The 12,833-nt window shown below is 32.6% G+C and overlaps 1 protein-coding gene across 1 annotated transcript; it reads left to right on the top strand.

Moving 5' to 3' along the window:
• The first annotated feature begins 1,748 nt into the window (after window positions 1-1,748).
• LOC132742520 (uncharacterized) lies at window positions 1,749-5,195 on the top strand. Its single transcript, XM_060730957.1, has one exon. The coding sequence runs from the start codon at window positions 1,749-1,751 to the stop codon at window positions 5,193-5,195; it is 3,447 nt and encodes a 1,148-aa protein (XP_060586940.1).
• The last annotated feature ends 7,638 nt before the right edge of the window (window positions 5,196-12,833 follow it).

Raw genomic sequence — 12,833 nt, 5'->3', positions numbered from 1 at the left:
AAAAGAGAAGATTTCATTTTAAAACATACACGACATAGCAATTTTTGACGTGTTGATGTATATACTCTTTGATATTAACACCTCTGTGCAAACTAGTCAAGAAAACGTACGACTGCAATCATTTTCTAAACAAAAAACAAACTGACAAATTTCTGAATCTCATTTATACTTCGAATATTCGAAGAAAAGGGGAAGCTTAACTACTTACCCCGGCGTCGGCATCGGTGTTGCCGTCTTGTTTAGTTTTTGTGTGCAAGTTTGTATATTCAAGACTACTGAAGGCAATGGGTTAAATCTTTACACATTTCTTCGACAGCTTTAGGTTTTGGCAAAATTGAGGCCCTTTTGAACTAAGAAAATTATTGGTTAAACTTGTACATGCAGCATCTGTCTTTTAAACTAAGATGGTATTATCGTGCCGTTTGTTATCATAATTGGAGGTTTTACAAAGTCAATAACTCTGATATAAAGATGTTTATTGTTTCTGAACATAAAGTATGTATCAAGACTAATCACTATGTCGTGTATGTTTTAAAATGAAATATACTTTTTGTTAATGACTCCATTATCAAGGCATTTTAAAAGATACATGATATATATCTAGACTAATGTTGTTCATGCATTCGTATTTTATTATATTGTGCTTTATGTTAACAAAACAAAAACGTTGTGAGTATGTGAAAAAAACGTCATGCTATTTCAAAATCAATTACAAGCAAATAAACATTCAGAAAGTTTCTTAAGATTAGGAAAATGAAAATCAAAGAAATCATAACTATAACAGAATGATATGCACGTACATTATTTTAACCTCATGGACGTCATGATGATGTCATGATGACGTCAATACACAGTAGGGGACACTTAAAGTAAAACATTATTAGGAAAATTTAGAAAATTTATTATCAGCCAATAATTTAGTATTTTCATTGTCACAATATGATTTTGAAGTAACATTTATTATACAAAACTGTGATTTTCCTTACGTCGAAGTAACGAGTACATTTCAATGAATTACAATGTTGATGCTGTTTTTTATGATTGTTGTTGTTGTTTGTCTTTTTTATTTGTTTTGTTACTTTTTCATACATATAATTATATATCTTTTACCTATGAAATTGATGCTATTTCTGTATAATACGACCATGTTTTAAACTTTAAGTAAAAAAAAATGTCATTTAGCTAAGACTGGCCAATGTTTTTTTTATTTTTAAAAGCATCTGATATACAAATATTAATAATATAATGCCTTTTATTTATAATATATGAAGCAGGTCTTTTTGATTTTAGTCCTATTACATGCTTTGATAAAATACAAAAAACTTAGAGAAATGTCCCATTCAATTTGTAACTTAAGGGCACATTATGCCTCAGAAATCCATATAATTTATTCTATTTTTTCGAAATGTGAAACATGTGTTTAATAATGTTTTAATCATGGATTCTTATAATTATGTCTTTAAGGTAGCAAAATGTAAACAAAGTAGTATTTTGACTTCCATACTCATTCGCTATGATTATACCAATTACAAACAGAGCAAAATACGTAAAAACTAGTCCTTCTTTGTCGCAACTAGTGTTGGATTTAACTTAACAAGTGGCAGCAGAGCGTATTACCAGATCTTCTTACATAGTGTAGACATTTATGGTGTATCAATCCTATTGGTCCAGATGGCAGAACGCTTACCTGCAAGTCTTGTGCTTCATATAGGCATCTGCTACAGGCATGCCCCCATAGCTGGGAAAACATGAAGAAAGTGAATGCTGTTGAAGAGGAACATGCAGTATTGTTTACAGGTTACAATAAGGATGAGATTCAGCGTTTGGGTGTAGATGCTCGAAATTGTGCTGTTCTTGATAGTGCTTGCAGCAGTACAGTGTGTGGTAAAAACTGGATAAATAACTATATACAGTCATTAGATGTAGGAGATAAACAGAGAGTAACACAGTTAGATAGTCAGAGAGTTTTCAAGTTTGGTGGTGGGACATGCCTAACATCAAAAGGAGAATACTGTATACCTGCAGTGATTGCTGGCAAAGATGTTTTCATCAAAACAGATGTTGTGGAGTCGGACATTCCCCTGTTATTGTCTCGGACAGCAATGAAGAGGGCTGCTATAAAAATGGATCTAGAAAACGACACAGCTAGCATTATGGGAAAAGAGGTGGCTTTAAATTTGACAACATCAGGTCATTACTGTATTCCGATAGATAAGACGGTAGAGGTACCTGTAGAAAGTGTTTGTGCTGTAAACTTTGATGATTTAAGCAAAAATGAGAGATACAAAACATTTGTGAAATTGCACAGGCAATTTGCACACCCACCTAAGAAACGGCTGTCAGCACTTATGAAAGATGCAGGTATCTGGAGAGAAGAATTTGAGGAAACTCTTGATCTCATTACTAACAATTGTGAACTTTGCAAGATGTATGCAAAAACTCCATCAAGGCCTGTTGTGGGTATGCCTATGGCTTCCAAGTTCAATGAAAAAGTTGCGATGGATCTTAAGCAATGGAACGGCTGCTGGATTTTACACATTATAGACATGTGGTCCAGATATACGGTGTCAACGTTTATCAACAGAAAGAAGCCAGAAAAGATTATAGATGCACTGATGAGGGAATGGGTAGGCAAGTTTGGCGTGATGGGCTCATTAATGACTGACAACGGTGGTGAATTCAATTCAGATGAAGTAAGAGAGATCACGTCAATACTGAACATTAAATTATGCACAACATCTGGTCAAAGTCCATTTCAGAATGGTTTATGTGAGAGAGTGCATGCTATAACAGATATGATGCTGATTAAGTTACAGGCAGATTGTGGGAAAGTAGACTTGCAGACGTTACTATCATGGGCGAATATGGCAAGAAATTCTTTACAGATGTGGAATGGTTTTAGCAGTCATCAGCTTGTTTTTGGGCAGAACCCCAATATTCCCAATATTATGAGTGAAAACTTGCCTGCATTACAAGGGACCACCAGCAGTGAGGAATTTGCAAGGCATTTGAATGTTTTGCATGCTGCTCGGAGAGCATTCATTCAGTCGGAAGCTGACGAAAGAATAAGGAGAGCTCTACGTAATAAAGTACGGGCTTCTGAACAAGTTTTTGAACATGGTGATAATGTTTTCTACAAGCGAGAGGGAAAAGAGCGTTGGCTTGGACCTGGAAAGGTGGTATTTCAAGATGGAAAAGTGGTGTTTGTTAGACATGGAGCAGTGTTTGTGCGAGTATCGCCTAATAGGCTGCAGAGGGTAAATGATTATATGAGTTCTGATAATCGTGAGGCAAACAGTTATGAAAGTCTGGAAGAAGAAAGAAGCAATGCTAATGAGGGCACATTAGCTGACCAGCAAACCTCAGATCAGACAAGTATGCAGACCATAAACGAGGACATACCATCCTCAGATCCATTTAAGAACTTGCAGTCAAACATGTCAGATAGATCATCAGCTAGTTTGGAAAACAACATTCAAAATATTCCACCTGAAGAAAGGACATTGAAGGCAAATGACAACATACAATATAGAGCACAGGATACAGATCAGTGGATACAAGCAAAAATACTAGGAAGGGCTGGAAAAGCAACAGGCAGAAACAAGTTTTGGTATAATATAGAGGAAGATATCAGCAAAGAGAAGAAGAGTATTAATCTGGAGGCAGTTCAATGGAAAATGTTAACAAATGAGGTTAATTTGGTAATGAAACAGACTTGTGCTGATGATGAAGTCACATCTGCTAAAATTTGTGAACTTCAGAAGCTGCAACACTTTGGCACATATGAAGAAGTTCAAGATTATGGTCAGGTAACTTTATCAACAAGATGGGTGATAACTCACAAAAATGGTCAAACAAAGGCTCGACTTGTTGTACGCGGATTTGAGGAAGAATATGTGATGCAAAGTGACAGTCCAACAGTGGGAAAAGGAACACTTAGAACATTTCTTGCACTTGCAGCTGTAAATAATTGGATTGTAAAAACCACAGATATAAAGTCGGCGTTTCTACAGGGAAAAGAAATTCGGAGGGAAGTCTACATTAAACCTCCAAAGGAAAGTGACACTATCGCTGGAATAATTTGGAAACTTAAACATGGACTTTATGGCCTCAAAGACGGAGCAAGACAATTCTATCTAAGTGTGAAAGACGAGTTAATTAGATTAGGGTGTCATATATCAGAGATGGATCCAGCAATGTTCTTTCTGCACACTGGAGACAAGCTTAACGGCATTATTTGTTGTCATGTTGATGATTTTCTTCATGCTGGTGATGAATGTTTGGAGAAGGTCCTGACTAAATTACGAAAACGATTTGTTGCAGGAAAAATTGAAAAAGGACAGTTTGATTATATTGGTTTCAGGATTTCTCAGGAGAGCAATGCAATTATTCTGGACCAATCTAGATATGTGGAAAACATAGAGAGCAGACAGATTGACACAAAGAGAGTCCAGAATAAACAGGAAGTATTAACATCTGAAGAACAGACTCTTTTCAGGAAAATCATTGGTCAGATTAACTGGGTAGTGCAAGGAACAAGGCCCGATATGGCATTTGAGTTGATAGACTTGAGCACTAAACTCAAGGAAGCTACAATGAGTGATCTATCTCAGGCGATCAAAGCAGTGAACAGATTGAAAAACTTCAAGTCTTTTATAAGATTCCCACAATTGAGCAACTTTGTAGGTGATTGGAAGATTGCAGTCTTCACAGATGCATCTTTGTGCAACATAAATTCTGGAACAGGGAGCACTGCGGCTTATATAGTATGGTTAATGGACACTTCTGGAAAATGTTGTCCACTTTTCTGGCATACCAACAAAATAAAAAGGGTAGTACGATCAACAATTGCTGCTGAAGCTCTCAGTTTACAAGAAGGATTAGAATGTGGATATTATTACAGACAAATGATCGAAAACGCTCTAAGGATACCCAATCACACAATACCAATAATTGCTTATGTGGACAATAGAAGTGTAATAGAAGCTGTGAATTCAACCAAGCTAGTAGATGACAAGCGTCTTCGTGTAGATATAGCTGCAATCAGCGAATTTTTGTCCAGAAATGAAGTCAAAGAAATTCGATGGTGCCAAGGGAAACATCATTTGGCTGACTGTATGACTGAGCGTGGGGCATCCGGATATGATCTGCTGTGTGTAATACAAGAAGGAACAATTTCAAAAGATTTTATATAGACTTGTAGAATTTTAACATTTTTCATATATTACATCTTTTTAATGACTCAAAACATCACAGAAAAGAAGAAAAGAAAGAAAGTATAATTAATGTTAATCTCATCTTATTTTTGTTTAGTAAACTTTATATAACGTCATTATGACGTCATAACGTCACGACGACATCAACTTCCTTAGCAACGTGAGTTTTGGTATAATGAAGTTACTTTGTTGATTATGATCATACATTAAAGTGAAATATATTTAATTAGTGTTGGCGTTAGCATTAAATAAGGTGTTGGATTTAACTTAACACTAAGTACATGTATTTTTTATACTGTAACATGATACCAAAAATAAAAAAGTTTTTGAAAGCATCTCTAAGCCATAACATAATGATCCTTTAGTAAGCGACAGGTAGACACTTGAAACTTGAAACGGAAAGTTGTTTCGGTGTTCATATCAATCAGACATACATTCCATGGTAAACTATTTGATATCTTTGTAAAAACCTATCCTGCAATTCAATGTTAACTTAATTTAATTACAATGTTTTCGTATCACTTACAAAGCTAAACATTAAAAAACGGACTTGTCCTCCGTTCAATGTGGTCAAAAAAATTCATATTTTCAGATATTGTATTTTTAAGTGCTCATTGAAAATTTACAACCAGATATGATCGGACGGAACTGGTATTACGGCGAATTATAGTCTCATCGGTAAATTCAGACGCCGATAGTAAGCTAAAGGTTAAAAATAGAAAGTTGTGAACAGTAGCTGTGTCCTTTAAGCATTTCTGGTCAAATGTATGTGCAATTTAGGTTTAATTATGCGATAGAACAAAAACAGTTCTGTTTATTCGTACACATTTAAGAAGCACATTTTTTTGCATAAACTACAAACTTGATATACGGTATATCTCTGTATTCTCTAGATGATACCCAAATTCTACTTATACTTTAATGACAGAGAAGCGTGACTAAACTGTATTGTTTTTCTTTCAAAACATTGACCCTTTGACCGCTGCGTCAATACCAAATATATAAAGATGGTGTGGCATTGAACAAATGTTTGTCCTATGACTACTGGCAGCAAGTTTGATCGTGTTGTTCCTCCTGATTTCTTACTATTGATCTATTGTAAGGAGGAACAATGAGATTTTATTACGATCTCTAACCAAATGTTCATTATCCTACTGACTTAAGATTCAGCAAATACAATTGCATGTTAACGAATCTTTGATTTATGTTATACTTTACCCATACAAGATGCCAAGAAATTGCTAATTAACATAGCATAATTGTTGATTAAGGTTGATAAAACAAATGCATATACATTATATTACCGCGACAGATCAGAAAGTCTCAAAATACAAACAAAAAATCAATGGGTTATGATGAAGCATTAAATAAATGACTTTAGATTGGTCCTTTCTTTTTTATTACATCGCACATCAAAGTCACAGCTCTAATAAAATATTGTGTTTTTACATTTTGTGCAATGACATTTATTAACTTGAGATGTCCAAATTACATTACACTTTTATAGCTTGTCTATTTTATTGTATTATAAGGCAAATGTTCGTAGGGATATTCTGTGTTGAACATTTTATTCAAACCATGGATTCTGTGGATAAAAACTTCAAAACAAAAATGGAAAAATAAAACATTCTCAACTTTTGGCGCCTTTTTAGACAGGTAGTAATTTTCTGCCATACTTCAATAACAATTGTCTCGTCAAAACTAAGAAATAATCAATTGAGATGCATTTTTAAAGACGAATCATTTGATATTGCCTAGTTTTTCTTTTATGTTATATTTTGTGACTTAAAAAAACCTTCACTTGGGGTTTAATACTTTTAGAACTACTTGATATATAAAGAATATAAAACGAGTGTAGATTTAATACTAAATTCATTGAACGAGTTGACAAACATCATATTTGCGAGCCTCAGGCGAGCATAATATTCTTTAATTAAACGAGTTCAATAAATATTGAATATACGCGAAAGTAATATTCTATTCATCTCATATATAAAATAAGAACGGTAAACAGTCAAAAGAGTCATTTTTCATTGGCACGGCTGTAGCCTAACGCTTATATCGCTTAGCGCGCTTTAACGCTATTTTATATATAAACGGAAATGATGTCACGTCAAAATGTTATTACATGTACACTAGTATAATGTCGTTTCTATTAAATGGCTTTAATACACTTCTGCGCCTCGGTTTATGTGATAAAAATGTATTTGCAATTGGCAGTACTGAGCAATGATGTTGTAATTTTTAAAACATGCTTAACGAAACAAAATTAATGTGTATCTATTTCCGCTTAGAAAAGGTTAGGTCCATTATGCCCAAGACATTGTTTTATTCTTATTTTTTATGATCAAAAGCTTTCTAGCGTTAGTGTCCAGTTCAAGTTTCCAAAATTGAACTGATTTGCCAATTATCTTACTCACAGATATTATTTTGCCTGTTGGTAATTCAAATATAGTGATTCGATAGTTTCTATGGAAGTCAAAATAGTGCTTTGGTTACTTTTTTTGCTGACAAATGATTTCACATTCAGTGTGCCACTTTCTCCACGCGTTAAGCATCTTATATGTACATGCTCTTAATCATTATATTAGTGTTGAAAATATTAAGTTTGCCCTTTCTAAAGAAGTAACAAAATATTTCTTACAAAAGCACGGTGTGTCCGTAAAAAAACATTTTGCAAAAACACTAATCGATCACTCATTAAATAACTATATATTCGTTTTAAGCTTCTAATCATCTTTACATATATATTCGATTAATTTTGATCTAGCAATGTTCCTGAATTAGATATGAGATTCACTGAAAAATAAAATCAAATGTTAGGGAATTAGATCACTACAAATGAATTAAAGAATTGGCACATATGACGGTTAGTCTGCTATTTTAAGTGTCAATTCAGGAACATTTCAAGATACACATAAAGAAACTCAAATAGCATCTGACAATGAGAAATGATCTGACAAGAAATATAACCACAGTCATAATTTTCACTGTATTATCATTTCAGTTTCTGATAATGGTGATTTATAGTTGCTATCTTGGTATTGATAAGACATGTCCAAATCAATAGCATTGTTCTATTTATTTGACGTAAAATGTGTATGGTCAGTCTTTGATAAAAAAAAACCTGAAGTATAACAAAGAAAAAGTACTTACAGTATTCGATGAAAGCTATGTGTAAAAATAATAACAAACCTTAAGTAAGACCGGCGCAATACTATGGAAAGTGTAAAAAATGCGACGAATTTAAAACACTTTGGAGTGTGAAAAAAAATCGAAACGAATTTTATTTTGCATATAAAATCTTGTTGGAGAAGATAAATGTGTCTACTATATAAATTTAACAGAACAGAGAGCAGAACTCCTCGAATATGTGACATCGCCAATTAGTCCGAAATGTTATTTCGAGATTTTTTTAGTTTCTGATTTGTATTTATTTATTTATTTTGTTTATTTATTTATTTATCTATTTATCTATCTATTTATGTGGCCTCTCAATCCATTTTATTTAAGTATATAATTAGTAGCGCATAATTTAAAATGTCTGTATGTATTTACATGCGGCAATGTATTTTAGCATTGCTATAAGTGTTGATATGCAGAATATCAAATAAAATTTTTGTAACATTTTCGTTTATGCTCACATACCTAAAAGACGACACTTAGGGTTTGTGGGTGCCATTTGGTTAGTTAAATTAATCAAGTAACTGCTAAAAAGTAAAAAAGAATGACAATACGATCAGAACAAAAATAATTAAATAAAAATAACTCGTAGTCACGAGATAATGATAATCTTTAAGTAAATATATCATTCAAATATTATTGTTGCGCTATTGCAAAGGCTATTTTTGTTCAAACGCTTACATACAATGGTAAAGGTAACCATTAACAGTTTCAAATATGGGAAATGCGGAAGAAATGAATATTATTCCGATGCCACAAGACAAATAAAAAACAAAACAATTCTGAACTTCTGACCTCAAGATAACAAGAAAGCAATCAGAACAAGACATAATTAACTTAAAATAACTCATAGTCACGAGAAAAGGATTATGCTTATCTTTGAGAAAATTACACTTATTACAGAAAATTATTAAAATCTAGGAAACTTACTGGAAATGTGTCTAATTTTAGTAAAAGAATGCACGTCTACTCGTATGCATTGAACGCTGCATCCAATATTTAATGTCATGTGAAGGTTGCCTTTTTTAAAAAATGTATTTCAATGACGCAATGCAATTATACTTTGTTTACCTATGTGTGTAGAGTTCAAAAATGATATTATATTTATTGTGTTCTTATAATATGCTCATCTTAACACAGGGAATGTGTACAATTATTGATATACTGAAATATCAAATTTGTGCATGATAAGTTAATATATCTAATGCAGTTGTAGCCCTACTTTCGCCGAAATTAAGATCAAGAGGAAAGTGATCATCTAAATGAGAACAGTATATTCATAGAGACATGATTATAAAATTCTGATATTTCCAGATATGTTGTCAACATCATTTTAACTCTTTTATTTTTTTAAGTTCATATATAATTTTCATTTTATCATTAATAAATTACTTATCATATCAATTTTTTACAGATTTTCATTGACGAATTCACAATCATTGATAGATATATGTACCCCGTTGCTTTTTTCCGTATTCTCGCATTTTCAATACAATCAATATGTGTAGATTTAGTTGCCGTACACAGCTTAGCATATATCAATTTTCAACTCAAGTGTTGAGATCAATGATCCGAAGGACTAGAAAAATATATCTCTTTTGAAATGAAATACGGGACAACTTTTAACAGCCGCCACCTGCTGTTATGTAATATAAAAATTGTGAAATTGTGAGCCCTCGACAGCATTATTTACAAAAGTACATGAACATTGCAGAGATTCACTTTTGAAACCGAGTGCCGAACTAGTTAAGCTGGAAAGTTGCCATATGGTATTTACCGTTTGGTCCAACAAGAAAACAAAATAAAAGCCACCACACCAAAGCCACCACAGCAGGGCACCCATAAGGCATCATCCCAAAACCGGGAGTGGACGTTAGGGGCGGCGAATGTAGGAGATGGACAAGTTATGTGTGAAATAATAAAAAAAATTAAAACGGGCCCAAATGGGAAATAAAACTCAAACCCGCGATTCGTAATAATTTTGTAGATAAAGCAGTCTGAAAAAGGCTGACGAATGTCTCTCAACTTTTATTATAAATATGAACGATAAAAACACGTCAGATATTTTTTCAATTATTTTTACATCTCATATGTAAGACAGTAGCCAAACATAGATGAACTTTCTGAATCAGCTGTCGTTTCATGCCGTTGATCGATCATCTGTCTCAATGAAAAGTAAGATGCACTTCTAGGGAACAATTTAGACGTAAGTTGATGTATAAATGTACATAAGGGTATTGATATTAACATGTAAATACTATGTTTTGTAGTAATAAATCGTCTTACAAACACATAAATACACTGCATTAAATTAAGGTTAGCAAGTACCTTTTCATGTGATATCATATGATATGATCGATCTTGCTTTGCGAGAAATGACGTATTTCTCGTCATACTGAAAAATCTTTCTCTATTTCCCAATCATACAATTATGAATTACAGTTCCATTCATTGGACGTTGGAAGAAATTTTAAAATGCTTAATGGTCTTGAAAAAAGTAATGAAATATGTGTTTATCTAGAATAAGTGATGGAAAAAGATTTATCGGAAAATTTTAACAAGCCAAAATTATTAATGTGATAAATCGCAAAGCGTTAAATTTCACTTCCTATGCAAAATGAGTTGTGTGGTCCCCGTACCAAATGACTGTTTTGCTGACCAATATTTAATTCTAGTAGTTCCCCCTAGATTATTCAAAAGTAATATGAAAGCGAAAGATAGAACAAAGGATCCACTTAGCTCTTTGGATGAAAATAAATGAAACACATAAAGGAAGAGATGGAATATTGCCGTGACAACAAATGCATCCAAAATGTCATATCGTGTTTTTACTAATACTATATACTTGAAAGGTCAGTTGGTACAATAATAATCAATACAACATTAAATCATTTTTTTACAAAGTAGAAAATTGCATCACTTTTGACAGGATTACTGCACAATTAATGTATTCAGTGAAATGTGTTTGTTTTTGTTTGCCTTCCCTGCAAGACGCTGTCCCCTTTTGGATGGTTTCATTGACTTTATGTTAGCATGGGTTACTCCTCACATTTCTTTTCCTAAAAAACATACAAACAACAATTTATCATCATAAGTTAGATTAAACCCAGAAAACAAAAATTCATTCATAAAATATCAAAAGAGTTCGAAATATACAAACTTAATGTCTACAATTTACTCTTTAATCAAAAACATAACTGGAAATGATACAATGTATAAATAAATTCATGTTAATTTTGTTAAATATATCATGTATATTATATCAACAACATTGAATGCGTATGCTATTTGGTCGATTTTAAGTTAAATTTAAGTGCCAGTTTCCCTGTGTCCCTAGTTAACCTTTGTCATCATCAAATACAATCAGCTGAACCAGAAAAGATATATTGGCCTACTTTGACGAAGAGCGTTTCACTCTTCTTGATAGATATCATCTGTCAAAATCAGAGAAATGATATACTTCAACAATAACGTATACTAGATAATATTCTTATTATGATATGTCTGCAGTTCAACAGAGATATAAGAACTGAACAGTAATTTATTACACCCCATCCGCCTGAGACCATAAAAAGAATTGGACGTCTCTCAACGCTTGTCAAGCGTTCCATGATATATTTGGAATAATACTTCAGTGAAGATCATATATAACATTTAAAGATCCTGTAACACATTATTTTTATGGTTTTATATACAAATGATGATGCTCAAATTAAGATTTATCGATATTGTAAGTTTCAAAAACATTATTTACAAAGATATTACCGAATTTAATATTTCATGTAAATAAAGGGAGGTAATTAGAATTTAGTTTTCTATAAATTCTATGTCAATTTTTCCAATAAGAAATGAATGCATATAATTTAATGATTACCTTAAATATGTACAAATATTTGCAATACATATTTTACATATTCTTCCATGTTTGAAAATTGACAAATTTGCATAATTACATACATATATAATTCAATGAAGAGTGGTATGCAATCTCAATTACAAAACATACAGGATCTTTAAGTGATCGTATGTCAAAATGTGTTTAACGATTTCATTATAAAATTAAGGTCAAACTATTTGGTGCGCCTATTTACCTAATTAGCGTAATCGTCAACTGTAGTTTGAAAATTTCAACGAACACTCTAATAACCCCTCTCAAATGAAATTATGCACAGATATCCAGCTCGGTTCCTACTTTTACTAGCCAGAAAGTCGCTATATAACCTAAATAGTTGAGTGTAAAATGAAGTAGAAGACTATGAAACAAAACATTGTGATAATGGTGAGAAAGGAGAAAATTTTAAGTACATAAAAACTATGGTACTTGGTTACTACTTTATATACCTGTTTAGCACTTTCCACTTTTCAGAACATGCATTTTAAGCAATGTTGCATGTAAAGGCATGGGCTATGATGAACTGTAGTGGTTGTTATTGA

Source organism: Ruditapes philippinarum, unplaced genomic scaffold (assembly GCF_026571515.1).
Source record: "Ruditapes philippinarum isolate M1 unplaced genomic scaffold, ASM2657151v2 ctg4217_1_1_1_1, whole genome shotgun sequence".
Classification (NCBI taxonomy): Eukaryota; Metazoa; Mollusca; class Bivalvia; order Venerida; family Veneridae; genus Ruditapes; species Ruditapes philippinarum.
Note: the sequence above shows the minus strand (reverse complement) of the source record. Positions and strands in the feature narration are given on the sequence as shown.